Below are 17,004 nucleotides of genomic sequence, written 5' to 3'. Positions count from 1 at the left end.
GTAGTCTCTTCAGTATCGATCCATTAATCAATCGTATGTAGTGTTTATCAATATCATTCTAGCTAGCTAGGCAGCTCTCTCTCTCTCTAATCCTGCTGACTACACTAAAATAACTATATACAGTGGAATCTCGGTTCACAAACGTCTCAGAACGCGTACAAATCGGTTTACGACCAAAAAGTTTGCCAAACTTTTGCATCTGTTCACGACCACACACTCGGTACATGAACAGCCAGTTTCCCTTTCGGTTTGTGTGCGCCGATGATTTCCGCACGTGTTCAGTCTCTCCCTGTGCAGCGAGCGAGAAAGAGAGACACACACACAGACACACGTGAGAGAAACGCACACAGGCACGAATGCCAGTGAGAGAGAGACACACGCGTGTGCGCATGAGCAAGCGAGAGAGACAGACACACACATACACACGAGAGAGAGAGACGCCGGACGCATAAGGCCGAGAAGGCAGTCGAAGAATGCGCCGGGCTTGTTTTAATAGCGACAGAGCCGAGCATTGGTTTAACCTCGTTGTATTTAATGAAGACTTTTTTCTATTGGATTTTAACCTCCACTTCACTTCTGTTTACAGCGATCGGTTCATAGCGTGCATTGTTACTTTTCTTGGTGGTTTATTAAATTCCAGATTTTTCAAATGCTCATTTTTTTTTCCCTGTGCTTAAAACTCATTAAAAAAAAAAGTGTTTTTAGCGAGCGGTTCGTAGCGGTATAGCGCAAACTCTTGCAGTGTTAGTTTTCTCTGTTGTTCAAGGTTTTCTCAGTGTTATTCAATGTTTTTACATTTACTTTACTATTACGCTGTTCATTCTATAGTATGATTAACTATATTTGTGCTTAAAAATCTTTAAAAAAAGATATATTTACATAGAGTTCATACAGTCTGGAATGGATTAATTGCATTTACATACAATCCTATGGGGGGAAATTACTTCGGTTCACGACCAGAATTTTGGAACGAATTATGGTCGTGAACCGAGGTTCCACTGTACATAGTCTCTCTATCTTTTGTAGGTAGTGTCTTTCAGTTTCTAGCTAACTGTCTAGCTAGGTAGCTTTCTCTCTAATTTTGCCAACTACACTAAAAGTTATATATTGTACAAAGTCTCTCTCTCTCTCTCTATCTACTGGATCTCCAATGCTCTTAGTCAAATTAAGTTAAATGAGCGCTCAGTGGAAGGACAGTTAGACTTGGTATTGAGTAGTCTCTCAATAAGGTCAGGTCTTGGAATACAGAAACAGTCTCTGCTTAGATCCATAAGTAAGACAACATCAGGGAAAAACAAGGTGAGCAAAGAAGACAAGAAACAAGGTGCACACGTTTACGCTAAGGATACAACCCGACTGCAGGAAAGGTGAGACTCAGAATGATGATTCACAAGGCTTCATGTCAGTCTTGAACTTTAATTTTAAACGGCTGGGACCAGAGTCCACCGGTGAACAGCCCCTCACGTTTTCATCCCTGATAACACGTTAATGGCTCACCCCTTTGTTTTCTGCTGCCTCAAGTTCAGCTCAGAGTCGCAGGTGCCCAGAGCTTCTCTCAGTATCATTTAGTATATGCCCAGGAACAAAAGCCTGGAGCTAGGTGCCAGTTTACCACAGGGAATGCATACTGTGGCAGCTACAAATGGCAGTCCCGAGATAAATTGTGAATTTGTGAACTTCAGCAGGTCCCCTGCATTAGTCAGAGATGGCTTCTTATCAAGACATTCCTAGGTTACACAAACAGCAGTGCCATGCATTCTGAAAATCTTTGGCATGGCTGTCTAAGTGCTCACACTCTGCCTCTTTCCCCAGAACTGTCCTGATGACTTCCTCATTGCCATCACAAATGAGCTGATCTTCACCATGGTGGGCGAGCCAATCCCATCAGCGTCAGGACTACAGCCTGTCTTGGACATGGACTCCAAAACCAAACTCCTCTTCCCAGTAAGTGTCTCTGTCTCATTGTTTTCTCTAGGAGTTAGTGACTGGATGCCCAAGTACCTGCTAGGCCAGGCAACAAACCAAGCTGGCCAAACTGTACTTATCAGGTACGGTGGGCTGGAGCCCTGGCTTGGGTTTGTTTCCTGCCTTGCACCCTGTGTTGGCTGGGATTGGCTCCAGCAGACCCCCGTGACCCTGTAGTTAGGATATAGTAGGTTAGTTAATAGATGGATGGATCGTTATCAGGGCACAAAAGGTGACAATGTGTGAGGAACTGCAGACCTGGAGTCTCATTTATAAAACATGGATACATTAAAAAAATCAGATTTATGCACATTTGTGCAAAATTTAACTTTATAAACCACAAATTTCTTCTAAATGTGCATACGTGAATACACCACAAGGTCCACCCGGTTACCACCCTGAAACATCAATATATGGAGTATGCTAATTAGCCTCATACATATGCAATCACAATGCTGCAGGTCTTCATTGGATAGCAGAGCAGCTTACCACCCAATGCATCGAGGCTGTGCCACCTGCACCTATGGTGAGCCACTCATGGCACTGAAGTACAGGGTTGGGGAAAAGTGTAAAGTGCCCATGTCTGAACGGGCTGACACTGTCAAAATAAATGAATCACAGATTGACCCGGCCCATCGAGCCAGGAAGTTTGCCAGTCTCATCTTGATATCCCGGCTGGCTTGTGTGTTAATGGAGCGGCAGTAATCACAGTTAACAAAAGCAGCGTCATTCTTGCTAGGTGGCCCTATTGCAGTGAGTGCTGATTATGTTAGGAAAACCAAATGGCCCTTGGGAGTCTAAATTGCTTCATCAGTCAATAATTGTCATGGACAAAAAAAAAAAAAATAAAAATCCCACCGGCCCCTAAAAGCTCATTCCTTTCGAAATGTGGCCATTTGCAGAGTCTTCAAGCAAGCCATGTTGTGTCAAACTGTTAGGCGATGAATTGGCTGTAGGACATGAGAAGTAGAGCTTTGTGTACAAAGCAAGTGAATGATCCAAACGTTTTTATTGCACTTTAGTTTCTAATCCTGAAAAGTGATAACGGGGAATCGATATAAACTGAGGGGAAAGAAAACAACAAAGTTCTTCAATGCAAATACACAGCATTGGCCCTCTTAAAAAGGAACAAAAATACATTGAAGTCAAAACTTTTGGGGTTTAACACGTTTGTGAAATTAACATAAATTACCAAAATGGCACGGTGATATGAACCGTGACAAGGATGAGACATCATTTAGGTCAGTGTTTCTCACCCACTGGGATGGCACACGGTCTACCACCAGTGGGGTACAAATTGTTCTTGATGGTGATAGTATTAGGTCATGATGGGTTGCAAGGTGTTTTTATGAGTGGGTTGCCACTCGTGCTTATCCCTACCCCACGCTGATGACAGCACTCGTTCCAAATGTTCTAAGTTCGCAACCTCACCTTTGTTTTATAGGCATATCATCCATCCATTGTCATCGTAGAGGTATGATGGAGGTGGCACCTGTGCCGTGACATTAAAGTAGCTGGGGAGTGTAAATGTCTAGATAATCCCGGTTCAAGCATTTTCATTTAAGATGTGTGTGTACCACCTACAACAATTTTCTCAGTCCGAGCTGAAAAGGTTAAGTGGATCAAATGTAGACTTTGAAAAGCATGAGGTCTTCAAAGGTCAAGTGGTCGGAATTCACAATTGATTATTTCAGCTACACGGCTCCATGACAGAAGGCTGGTGTGGCAAATTCACTGCAACAGGGTCTTCCATTTTGTTTTTTTCTTCCAGCTGAGCTTTGAGAAAAACTGCGGTCCAGACCAAGAATGCATTGACTTCCTTCAGCTGAGCTTCAATACCACTGGGTAGGTTGTGGTCATGCCTGAAGACCATCACTCTCCAAGTATCACACTTCATGCTGGTCTATTATGTAGGTTTTGCTCCTCCGTCTCAGGAGACCATTGCCCTCCAGGTGACGCACCTACAATGATATACAATTCGGTGAGGAGGATGGAAATTCTTTAAGGCTTCATTTGCTGGGTTTCTCTTTTGCTAGCATACGGTATGAAGATCAGTCAGATCTTGTCTCCAGTGAGATGGACACTTTGCTTTTAGATTAAATTACATCAACTTTATTAATCCAAAAGGGGAAATGTAGATTTTTTTCATATATCCTCTCTTGCTCATGTACCTCATTATCCTTTAGTGCGGCACAGACGCTCCAGCTCTATTATGGATGGCCTTCCACTCTTTTGGTCCAGCAATGTATACCCTTTGGAGTTATGGGGCAACTCCAGGCTTTGCTAGGGAGTGGGTTTGCTACAGTACAGCAGAAGACAAATCTGGGTTGTGAGGGCATAACTAGTACTTACACCGGGTTACAAAGAAATGGGTGGACATTTTGCCATTGGTTCCTCTTGGCTGATAAATGGTGAAAAGTTCACTCCATCAAAGTTAGATGAATTATGATCATTTTCCTCACTCACTCTGGTGCTAAACAGTACAACATCTCTGAGCCAGTGCCAGTGACATTCAGTTTAATGGACAGACCTGTACTGATGTCATCTTATAAGATGGGGACCAAGGAAGTGCATTCCACAGAATCACATTCCTTGTGTAGCATCAGAGAAAGTCACATATAGGCTAAATAGAATCCCAGCGATGAGGCTGAAGTTACTCCTCTAAGTCTTTGGTGTTATGCTACAGAAAAGTGGGCAATGCCACACTGTCCGACAAGGTTCACAAAATATGTTCTTGCAACTGTGATAAGTGGAATCCAAAACTCGCATAGTAATGTACTGTAGCTGGCCACCCTCCTTGCATCTGGTCATGCTAAAGAGAGGACTGCAGCTAGATAGCTTCCATACGTTGTGCTGTGGTACGGGGTCGTTCTTATTTTAAAAATGCAGCAAAAAGATCAGAGGGTATCAGAGCACATCTTCTCCATAGATCCAACAGAAGGCCTCTCACGCAATGGCAGTAACACCACAGGTCATTCTTCTAATGATCTATCCATCAATCCATTGTCCAAAAGACTCTTCTTGTATCATTGTGGGCAGGTCACTGCATAAAGCACCCCAAACATTCATTTCCTAAACCTGATTAATCTACTGCGAGGGTAGAGAAACAAGAACTGAATATGGATGAGTTGCCAGTCTGTCAAGAGGGCACACCCATGAGCAGGCTAATTGAGGGTGATGAATTGACACTTTAAGGGCTAATTGGTTTTTTTTTTTCCTTTTGTCCTAAGGCTGATTATTTTTTCCAAAAAAAAGTACACAAAGCAATAGTTACACAAATAAGTCAAGATAAAATGCTTATGGTTGCCAAATGTCACTCTGTTGTATGCTCCATGAGACTCTACAGCATGTAAATTCACATACTTATTACATACCCGTTTGTCTCGTTACTCATAAGCCAACAGGCACTTTCTAGAAAAAAAAATGGCGTGAAGCAGTCGAGTGACTGGTAATCCGCAGTGTCCACCAGCATGTCATGTTGTCTGAAGTCCAGATGCCAGCTTGCCTCTCACAGATCGCTGTCTAGGTAATCCCCCCAAGGTGAGCATTGTCATAGGCACTTTAGCTACACGATCAGCTGGGGACAGATTAGCTGATGCAGGTACCGGATGCTCATTTTTGATCTCCAGATCACAAGCATCAAAATCGGAGTTTGATAAGTCAAAGTCCAATTGAGCAATAATAGGAAATAAATAAATAAATAAATAATATGCACAACATTTTGCTTTGCCCATTCACTTCACTCCCTCACCCGATATCGATGCCACTCTTGATGTTATTTTCTCCATGCTCCTCGCACACATGCGGGGATTCGACGTCAAGCCAATGAATCTAATGGTCATCCTAGTAAAGAGGGTGTACCTAGATAGATAGATACTTATGACGTAACGGTGAGTTTTATCAACGTTTTCACCCTTTTTTTTCACCCTCTGTCCTTGGATATCAACTTTAGTTGACATCTGCCTTCAACCTTTGATGTCAACAAAAGTCGATGTCCACCTAAGAGTGTTAGCCAAAGCAGCAGGTTTTTGGGCTTTAGGGAAAAACGTGTGTAGCTGGAAACAAACCCATACAGCGACAAGGGATTGAAAAATATTCACCCAGATGGTGACCAGGCAGGGAGGGAGCAGTGCAAAACTTTGGTGTCAACTGAGAACACCCTAATTCTCAATTACATGAAATTAATTCCAATAAGACCAAAGTTAAACACAAAGTCTAAAGAATTCCGAAAAGAAGCCTACTTTTGTTCTCCACAGGGATTCTTTTCTTGGTGTGGGCATCTCTCCCATTTTAAACCTGACGGTCTCGATCCAGAACGATAACGAGGATTCCTACAACACGGTGGTGACATTCACTTATCCTTCAGGTTTATCTTATCGGCGGGCCACTGTGCTTCAGGTGAGCAAAAAAAGAGAGGAGGAAATCTCCTTGGGTAGTGTAAATTGTGAGGATAATTTTGGATAACCATGAGAGGCAATCAGGTGTTAGCCAACATTTTCTATTAACTGCAGTCAAAGCATGAGAGCGCAGGTCTGTTTTTGAACTGGTTTGGGTTTCTGCAGGCAGACAGAAGGATGACAGTTCACTGTGACTCAACACCAGGAAAGGAAGGCGACGTGATGATGTCCAGTTCGTGTGCAATTAACAAGCCAGTGTTCAGGGCGGGTGCCAAGGTAGGTCTGTCTTTTATTGGGACAAACAATACTTTGCTAGACCCCTTTCAAGAAAGTCTTCTTGATTAAAGGTTCTCGACACCTGGATGCCACGTAACCCCACAGTCACCCTCTATTTTCCAGGCTCTCTTTATAGCCACATTCGATGTTGCACAGAATGCTGAATTCAACAGAGTTGTGAACATTTCTGCACTTGCCACAAGGTAATTATTTTGTTAATTTTTTTTTTTATTCCATCCCGAGGTAATCCCAAATTCCAACTGAAGGGAAACTACTTGTTTATGGAGGCTATGCGTCTTCACTACATGTGGCACAACACTGCCCAGTGGAAGCCTAGGACATCACCTCCATACATGTTTGTCTTTTAAAGCTTTGGTGAGAGATGCCAGCCCAAATTGATGATATTCATTCCACAAAAAAACAAACTTGAATCTTCACTACTCTCAATGCACTTTTGTAAACTTCAGGTGGCCCAAACCAACTTGTGATGTCTCTCCCATAGATGGCTCATCTGAACCTTCACCTTCATCACTATCGATATACCTTTGTAAACTTCAGGTGGGCCATAGGCTTTCCATCCAACTTGTGATATCACTTTCATAGAGTGCTTATCACAAAACCTTCTGCTATATTATCACAACATCCAACAAAAACATTGATGTGCACCCAAGGTTGATGTAGATTTTAGCAGGTGCAGAGGTTTCCAGTCTGAATCTGTACTATAATTTCATTTGATTCTCCACTCCATTTTAACTACTATGCTTAGTGATAACCAACTCAAACCTATGAGGCCACTTCCAGATGGTGTTTTCTCCTCCAAATATTTCACAGAGGCTAGTGAAGGTCTAAGATATCACTTCTATAAATAATCCAAAACTTATAAGCCACTTCTATAACAATTTATTCTCCAAATTTTGGCTAAGGCTAGGTTCTCCAGCTCAAAACTTCTGACATCACTTTAAAAAATGTTTGCCTCCAATTTTCCCCACTGTGTGCTATGCAAACCACTCAAAAAATACTAATTCTTAGTAGGTGCCATGTTCTTGTGGTCAAACCGTGAATTTACTTCAATAGATGTTCATCTTCAGTTTCCACCCAGACTTATGGGACCAACTGTAGGCCATGTTATTCTCACAATTGTGGGTATGTGCCAAGCTCTTCAGCCAAAATATGTACTACTATTATAGAAGCTAATTTCTAATTCTGTGGCCAAGCATAACAATGTCCAATCCAAAAATACATAGATACCTCCATGACTGTTTTTCAATTTTTTTGGAGGTACTTGATTTTCCAGTTCAGACTTACCCGATCATTTTTGTAGGTACTTACTCCTTATGCTCCTGCTCCATCATCAACACAAGCCATTCAATTTGATGCACCACCTCTATGTATGTTCTCCAAGTTTTCAGCCAGTGCTTGGCTCTCCAGCCAAAATTTGATCTTGTATAGATGTTCCCCTGGAATTTTCTTGCTGGTGCCATAATGGCCAATTCTAAACAATGACTCAGTCTTTATTAATGTGCTCCACATTTTAAGTGCATGCTAAACTCTCCATCCTAAAACTGTGAAATCACTTCCATGGATCACTCCTCTCCAATGCTCCTTCTGCATACCAAAATACTCAATCCAAACCTATGAATGTAAATCTTGACATTTTCAGTTGATGACATATTTCCTAGTTTTGACCAATAAAAGCTCTTCCATGGATACCTATAAATGAATTTCTTTGAATTTATTTTCTGCATTGCATTTATTTTCATAATGTTTGGTGGGAGCGAGATTGTGTAGCATTGACCAATGACATTGCTTCCATCGATGTTCCCTTCAAAATATCCAATCAAAACCTGTAATCGTACCTCTCTATACTTAATTTTCTCTGATGATGCTTGCAGACTTCCAAGTTTCTAAGTTTGTGGCCAGTCCGTCTGTGTGAGGGAGACAGACCTTGCACAAGATTCTCAATGGTGACATTTAGCCTTGAAATGTCACATTACATTCATATCAGCTCATCAGTATCGCAACAGAAGTTTGCAGCTACTGGGATCAACCCTGTGAATATTCTTCTCAAATTTCTTGGTAGTTGCTCAATTCTTCCACTCACGCCTGTGAAATACCCCCTGATGGAGTTGATCTCCATTTTCCAGCAGGCTGCTACGGAAGTGCTCTCTAAATTTTTGGAGGATGAGTTTCTCCCACCTACAATATTAAAAATGAAGGTGCCGGAGTGTTTCTTCAGTGTGATGCCATGGGGGAACCACATTTGATTCCCAAAAGACCTATCCACATGAAGGTTCCAGAAAGAAATTACAGTGAATAGCCATGAATGGATGGTAACAGATTTGTGAAATACTAGTGGGTCATGATATTCAAAGGTTTCTTGCTGCATCCAATAACACAGGCCAAGTTCAGGATTTCTTAATCTGTTAGTGTCCTGCTTGGCAGCCTACCATAGATTAAAGATTTTGCATTTTTTGTACACATTGGGAAGTTTATCAAAAGCACAAAGAACCAGCTTCATATACAAAGAACCCATCCCAGAATGAAATGGTGCTTGGTGAAGCAATAGTTCTATTAGGAACCAAACAATACAGTAAAGAATCTTACAGTGCCGTTAAAGAACCAGCATTTCCAAGAGTGTAGGCCAATGATATTATTTGTACTACCCTGCTTCAAGCTGTCACACGATTCACTTCACACTTACTGTATGCTTCAGTTCTATACTTGTCTTCTCCAAATTTACCTTGGTCACTAGCTTCTCAAACCCAAACATTTAGGATCACCTCTTCTGCACTTCCCATTACTACTCAGTAATGAATAAAATGGTTGGAATTTACATTTCCTTCTCATTTAGGTGTTAAGAATTCCTCCAAGAAACCAAAACGGGTTTAGCACGGTGACAACTCTTTTGTACTTGTTTCTCTGCGAATGGAATAATCTGCTCCTGTCTCCTCTTATTTTAAAGCGAGAATAAGGTGCACCAGGGCAATGAGAGATTCTACAGTATGGAAATTCCTGTGAAATATGCCATCAACATCCTTGTGAAGAACAAGTGAGTATCCACCTCAGTCAGGTTGGTTAGCACAGACTTGTATATGGCGACATATTCCTAGGGTGGCCTGATTGAGATTGGGTGACCCAACGAGTGACGCACATGATGCACTAGCAGCACCTCAAAAGTAATCTCCCTGAAGGGAAAGCAGGATGGAGTCACTCACATGATTTGGAGAGTTACTGGACCTATCCCTAAGTCTCACTGGGGCAGGTCACGCTAAACTAAATATGGTGTGGAATTTGGTATTTTTAGCCTAAAAACCAAACTCCATTATTTGTGTTCCTCCAAAGGATCCAGGAAACAACAAGGTACATCAACTTTTCCATGGGACAAGACGACATAACCCAGGCAGTGGAGCACGTATACGAGGTACACATTTCCCAAAAAGGGCTAACGGTGACATTGAGATCTCTTGTGCAGTTTGAACAAAACGATTGGTGTCCATTTAAAATACAAAGCCTTGATGCCAACTCTAGATATTCTTCAGATCTTTCTTCCTACACATTAGGCTATCTGGTGTTCATTTTGTACACCACATTGGTAATTTTACACTGGACGTGAAGTCTCTCAGCCTCTAGAATGCTCATTTTGTCAACCCTCAGCCTCATAAAACTTTATTTCTGTCCTCCATGGAAGTGATCCTCATCAGAGCTCTTTCCAGGTTTTCTATGTAGCGATTTTCTAAATGCTGCAATTTTCCTATCCTCTCCATAGGTGGAGAATACAGGATTAAGGGAGGTCTCCTTCACTGCTGTTCTGAAAATTCCGATCCGACTACAAGACAAGGAGCTGTGGAGCAGTCTGGCAACCCAACAAGTGAGATGCCCAAACTAACCAACTAACCAAACCTGGTAGTCCCCAGTAAAAATAAATTTGTTTGGCAATAGTGACGAGTTTCCGCATATAGAGTTTTCCTGTCCAAACAATGCATAATGTGCACAATACTGCATTTTGGTGGGTGCATTATGGGGCATTTCACATTTTTAAAAAAATGCATTGCACTCCTCCATGGTGATAGATAGATAGATAGATTAGATAGATAGATAGATACTTTATTAATCCCAAGGGGAAATTCACAAATGTGAACAAGAGGCAGAAATCAAACTGATTTTACTGGTGTGGAGCAGACTGCATGTTTTACACAGTTCAAAGAAAAGAACAAAGGTAAGCACTGAAGTGTGAGCAATGCTTTAGGGAGTAGGATTGGTTGTCTTACACCTTAAAAAAAATCCTTTAAAATTCAGACCCCCATGAGGTTCATCAACAAAACCAATTTTAGTGTCAGTTTCATAAAACGATATGTAAATCGGAACTGGCCCATTTTCCTCATCACTTGCACCTAATGTCTGCGGTTAAGAGGCACACAGACTTGAAAGGATTTAATGTGCCACTTTAGTTATGATGGATTTTAGGAAATAATTGAGAATTAATGATGTTCTTTGTGCTACGATGTTTTCTGGCAAACTCACCTGAGCTTTTTGTAGTATTGACAGACCTGTCGGTGCTGGATGCTCGACTGTGCGGAGCTCTGACAGACTGAAGTAGAACCACACTGTGAGGTGTGAAGCTCACAGGTGTCTCTGTGGAGCTCTGAAGAGACTCCATCATCTGGTCAATAGTCCAGGGGTGATCTGTCTAGACTGACATTTGTTTTAAGGGAGACATTAGACTGACACTGGCATTATCTTGTTCCCACAGAAAACCAGTTGTACCGAGACCCTAGAGACACCCCGAACAATCACTGCTGCGGAGCTAAAGAAGATGATGAAGAAGGACACAAAAGTGGCAAGTTGTTCAATCAAGTCAAGGGATGATTGGTGTTTAAATAACGAGTCTCATAGATCAATTATCAGACAACCCAATTCCCCCTCCCCGCCCTTTAACTAACCTTCTTTTCTACTTCACCAGGACTGCACTATCGCTGTCTGTAAGGTCTTGACCTGCCCCTTTGAAAACCTGGAAATTCGGAAGCCAGTTACATTGAGGATGGTTGGAAACATGACCTCAGCCTGGACTGGTCAGGTCAGTTTCATGGTCTGCCTGATACAGGCCACCGCAAATAAATAGAAAGCTCCATTCAAAGAATGGGGCTGCCATCTAGTGGCCAATGCAAGTGGTACATCTCAAGTGTCAAAGGTGCCCTGAGCCTCCAGAGCCACTCTTTAGGGCAGTCAAACTTGCTTAAACAGACATTCAAAACTTGTAATAGGCAAAACAATTCACTTTATCGATTTGATTCTTGTGAACTACCCACCCAAGTGAATCAAATCATTTACAGACTATCTCCTAGGATGAATAACAAATATATAATCAAATAATTCAAATTCCTGCCATGGCAAATTTTAAATTATGCATTAGACAGAGGAGAAACAAGCACGAACAGTAAAAAATGCATAATTAAAACTTTGCTTAGTTCATGGCGGACAAATTTCTTCAATGGTAACGATGCCCGGGTTTTGGTGTTTTGCTACAGTATGTATAGATATTTGCAAACTACCTGAGTGTCAGAGGTTTGATTTAGTTCAAGAATCAAATTAATGAGAATTTTGAGACATATTTCCAGAAAAAAATATTCGAGAATTGCGCGTAAAGATTAAGACCAAGAATCAAAAGAACAAAAACCGTGAGGCTTGTTTGCATGGAATGATTCAGTTCAAGAATCAAATGAACAAGAATTGTGCAAATCACTTGCAAGTAATGTTTGAGAATCAAATGAACGGGAATCATGCAAAACGACTGCGAGTGCTGATTCAGTTTGAGAATCAAATAGGCGTGATATGTGCAGCTGATTCATGGGTAATGATTCAGTTTGATATTCTACTAAATAGGAACTGAGCAAATCTCTCATAAATAATGACTTGGATTGTAGGAAAAAAATTTTCCGTACTATAGCAAAAACAAAAGAAAAAAATGCATATGAACAAATAATAATCCATTTGAAGGAATTAGCAATCAATTCACATGAATTATTTGAACAAAAGGATTATTAATTCATTCAGGTTATTTTTTCCCCTTTGCAGTCCACTTCTAATTCCCATTTTTCCTGGCATACAGTTCAGTGAACCGGAAGAGGAACTGCAACGTCAAAGTGTTTACGGTGAAACATCTGTTGTGCTTTAATGGACGTTTAAGAGTTGACAAAGATATAATGGCACTGAACACCATAGAACAGAGTGAAACTACTGGCTGCCTACATTCTTCCAGATTCAGTACACTAAACTCCATACCAGGAAAAATAAATAACTACCGTATATACTCTTGTTCAAGTTCTTCCGCAAATAAGTCTGGGCTTGATTGTACAGTATAATTTCCCGTAATTTATAATATCGGTCGTATAAGTTAAATGCAGAAAACTCACGCTAATGGTCCAAGAGATTATGATATGCTAGCGCCCATCTGCGAGAGTAATCAGGGAGCACACTACATTTTATTGTGCCTACGTGACCATACGGTGAATACCCAAACTATTCCAAAGTGACGATTGCACTGTTTTGTGTTTATCGTAAGAGAATCCTTTTATCTAGGATGGAGCGTTCAATCAGAAGAAAATATGAAGCTGGTTTTAAATTAAAAGTTGTTGAAGTGGCTAAAGAAATTGGTAACTGCGCTGCTGCAACAAAATTTGATGTGTCTGAGAAACTGATGCACGAGCGGAGGAGGAGGCACGAAGATGTTATGTGGTGCAACATTCACAGGGACTCTGTCATAGGGGTCTACAAGAAGTCACGAAAAAACTATTTAGTCACCAAGTCAAAGGGGGAGACTCCTGGCTGAGAGCTGATTGGTTGTCATCTGACACACATAGAAATACAATGTGTGAAAAGAAAGAAGCAAAGTGGGTACCGCTGGACTGTGAAAACCTGGGAGAGGCTTGTCTGTCTGGTATCTCGTGTTTGTAACACCAAGACAAGATTAAAAGGAAAAAGGCAGGCAGGCAGAGATGGAGGTGGAACACCCCACACCAGGAAAACCGTTATATGGGTGCTGGTGCTTTTAGACAGCAATTTACTCAGCTGTCAAAATGTCTCAAGCTTGCGATACTTTACAAACTGCAAACTGTTCCGAGAAGTCGTGTAATCTGTCATATCCTGTGATTCCTACTCACGTAATCTGACATCTTTAAGGCAACGAGATTAAGCAACTGCAGTTGTTAACATTGACATTTTCTCTTACCTGATGTCGTGTAGTGCAACTCAAGCTTTAATCTCTACTTATTGCTGCCCTCTGCTGGCACAACCACTGAACTGCAAAAAAGTAGCATTACAATAAAACTTCTGAAAGTGCTGACATCATGAAGTGGAAATTGTTGCAGAAATCCTCTCTCTCTCTCTCCATCTTTAGACCAAACAAAAAAGGCTGCAGGTGAACAGTGCCGCTTCACTCAATTTTGATGAGAACCTGTACATCCATCTCTTTACCACAGCACAGCACCGCTATACCCATAGCCAGGTAGGTCCCAGCCCACCATTAACCACCACCGTCTGAGCGCAGTACTCACTTCTGGGTGTTTTTCAAACAGGCGACTACCGAGATCGAACTATACGAGGAGGTCAACATCCTACCACTGGTGTTAGGTGGTGGCATTGGAGGGCTTCTTCTGCTGGCAATCGTAGTGGCTGTCCTCTATAAGGTATGACTTGCCACCATTGTCCAGTCTGCTACCCACCACCTGCACAATTAGTGCATGACTGTGTTTGTGTTGTAGGTGGGATTCTTCAAACGACAATACCAAGACCTCATGAATGAGGCCAACAACAGCACCGACAACATGGCTGCCGCAACTGAGAATGAAAACTTCGGGCAAGTTCAGGAAGAGAGAGCAGCTTAAAATTAGCTGCTGCTTGTTGCTCACCAGCTAAGAAAGGCATTGTATGCACATTTTTGCACAATAAAAATGCTGATCCTTCTCCAATACTTGTGAGATACTAGGCTGGTGCTGTCTGTTGAAATTACTTGGTCGCTATAACCCAATGTCAACATATTAAAACATGAGCCACGAGGCTGCTTGTTCAGTTCTCAGCTGTGTGGCCCTGAGCAAGCAGCCTAACCCACCTGTGCTGCAGTAACATTAAATGCACTGACACAACGCAATTATAGATCTCTAAATGGTGTTTGGTATACAGGGGCACTACCCACTGAGTGGCCAGTTTATTAGAGACACCCATCCCAATCTTCATGGACACTCTCCACTCCAGCTTATCATAATGATGGTGATGTGTGGCATAAATCAGATAGTCCAGCATTTCCAGCATCAGACATTGTTTAGATGAGCACTGGAAATAGCAAAACGTGTGACCTTAGTGACTTTGAAAGTGGTATGATAGTTAGTATCACCACACAAACAGACAATCATTGACTGCTGTTTCAAGGGTTTCCCACAGCCATAGCACAGGCACTTCAGAACTGGTCATCCACCTGAAGCGAAGTGTGTTTGGACATAGCCAGTACTTGGATGGGAGGCCAACCAGGAAAAGCTTGGGTTGCTGCATGAAGAGGTTTTGGCAAGGCCAGCAGGGGACACTTACCCTGTTGGCTGTGTGTACATCCCAATGACCTAGTGCAGAGACGGGGACACTGTGCCGTAAAAATAGCACCATCCCTCAGATGAGACCTTAAACTTAAGTCCTGACTCTCTATGGACATTAAAGATCCCTGGGCATCCTTAGTAAAGAGTAGGTTGAATCCGGATGTCCTGGTGAAATTGTCCAACATGGCCTAGTCATTCTGGACCCTGAATCATCCCCAGTTTCTAACTGTCTGACTACCTCTTACCCCTTGAACAGCAAATTTACGGTGAGCAAACTGGCACAAAATGGCCACCGGATGCTGCAAATTAGTGATGGCTGAAGTGGCTCCTGACTCACTTTCCTTTCCTCACAACTCAAGTACTTTATTAAAGCTGTAAATTATTTTAACCAAGAATGGAAAAGTACCAGGAATAGGCAAACAGATTGTGGGGTCAGAGAGAAACGACAGGAACTGTATAAGCAAACACACAAGCCACAAGCAGGTAAATCACATACGAAATCAACATGAATGTGCAGAACGTCATCTGAGAACACAACACTTGGTGGACTTGTCTCAAATGGCCTACATGAGCCGAAAAACCACAGTGAATAACAAAGTGTACCCAGTGGGCACAAAAGCATCCAAACAGGACTGATGAGGAGTGGAAAAAAATCAATGTTAATGACATGGCAAACGTACTCAATTTTTTCTCCTGAATGTCGGAAGACATCATTTGACTACCCACCTACAGTGGAGTCATAAAGTATTCAGGCCACTTTGTCATTATGTGTTACTGAGTGTAGATGTATGTGCAAAAATGGCAAATTTATCCATGAATATGAAATCTACAACACCGTGTGTTCAAAACGTGAGTCCACTGTAATTCAATTTAGACACAGGTTGAGCTTGAATGTTTCACAAAGGGAAAACTGAACGTACTAAGTGTTCCACTTCCAAGTTTATAGAGACCTTATTGTCGCACGTCAGAGTAATGTGAAATTCCTACTCACCTCTGCTATCGACATTCAACATCTTGCCACTCTTCAGCGAGGTAAATGAAATTACCTCGAAACATTGCCCTCATTTATCTGGAAAGAATTGAAAACAGTCGTTTATCAATATTCCATAATACAACCTGAGCCAAAATTCTGGGAAAAGACAGCATCAAAACAAAATATACAATTTTCATGAACTAAGAAAACAATTATTCAATACAAATAAAAACTTCTAAACAGTCAAAACAGGTTTTCCTATTCTCAACACACACAAATTGTGAGGGGTCCTTACTGTTAAGAGTACAGCAAACTCACACGCATTAAAACAATGGGCAACCCCGTCTCCACTAGTGATAAACAAAACGGGGAAGGTTTGATTAGTATACCATTTCACAAAACTTGCATCAGCATTTGTATCGTTTGCCATTGCGAAATGCAAAACTCACTGTAAAGTGTTTTGAGAGGGTTTTAAAGGTTTGAATGCTGCAAGTCGCACGGAACTTCAAGTTTCATTTTTTGGCTCGAATGCATCCTTAAGATTGAGATGTATGAAATTGTGCTATAACCAGTACAAATAAAATACACAACTGACAGTTCAAAGAAAGTCTACACAAGACAAGAAAGGAGTCCGGCTGTTATTTATTTTTGAACTACGAGGGTAAATCAAAATTCTGCAGCAACTGCAGCGGAGAAAAGTTGACGCAACACAACACATTATGGGGGGTTCAAACACACACAGCAGTCTGCCATTAGTCTAGTTAAAGCCAAGATCGAATGTACATGGACACCCCACTGTGGGAGCGCACCGTTG

At 41.7% G+C, this 17,004-nt stretch overlaps 1 protein-coding gene across 1 annotated transcript in view; it reads left to right on the top strand.

Moving 5' to 3' along the window:
• Nucleotides 1-14,602, top strand: part of LOC120536575 (integrin alpha-X-like) — a 50,433-nt gene extending 35,831 nt beyond the window's left edge. Inside the window, exons 18-30 of the mRNA XM_039764964.1 lie at nt 1,813-1,944; nt 3,737-3,810; nt 6,222-6,363; nt 6,528-6,638; nt 6,762-6,841; nt 9,601-9,687; nt 9,981-10,059; nt 10,405-10,506; nt 11,389-11,475; nt 11,599-11,712; nt 14,032-14,139; nt 14,210-14,320; nt 14,396-14,602. Coding sequence (XP_039620898.1) covers nt 1,813-1,944; nt 3,737-3,810; nt 6,222-6,363; nt 6,528-6,638; nt 6,762-6,841; nt 9,601-9,687; nt 9,981-10,059; nt 10,405-10,506; nt 11,389-11,475; nt 11,599-11,712; nt 14,032-14,139; nt 14,210-14,320; nt 14,396-14,518 — 1,350 coding nt within the window. The 3' untranslated portion in view covers nt 14,519-14,602. The remainder of the gene's footprint in view (nt 1-1,812; nt 1,945-3,736; nt 3,811-6,221; nt 6,364-6,527; nt 6,639-6,761; nt 6,842-9,600; nt 9,688-9,980; nt 10,060-10,404; nt 10,507-11,388; nt 11,476-11,598; nt 11,713-14,031; nt 14,140-14,209; nt 14,321-14,395) is intronic.
• Nucleotides 14,603-17,004: the final 2,402 nt, after the last annotated feature.

This window comes from Polypterus senegalus, chromosome 10 (assembly GCF_016835505.1).
Source record: "Polypterus senegalus isolate Bchr_013 chromosome 10, ASM1683550v1, whole genome shotgun sequence".
Classification (NCBI taxonomy): Eukaryota; Metazoa; Chordata; class Cladistia; order Polypteriformes; family Polypteridae; genus Polypterus; species Polypterus senegalus.
This window is presented reverse-complemented; position numbering and strand designations above follow the sequence as displayed.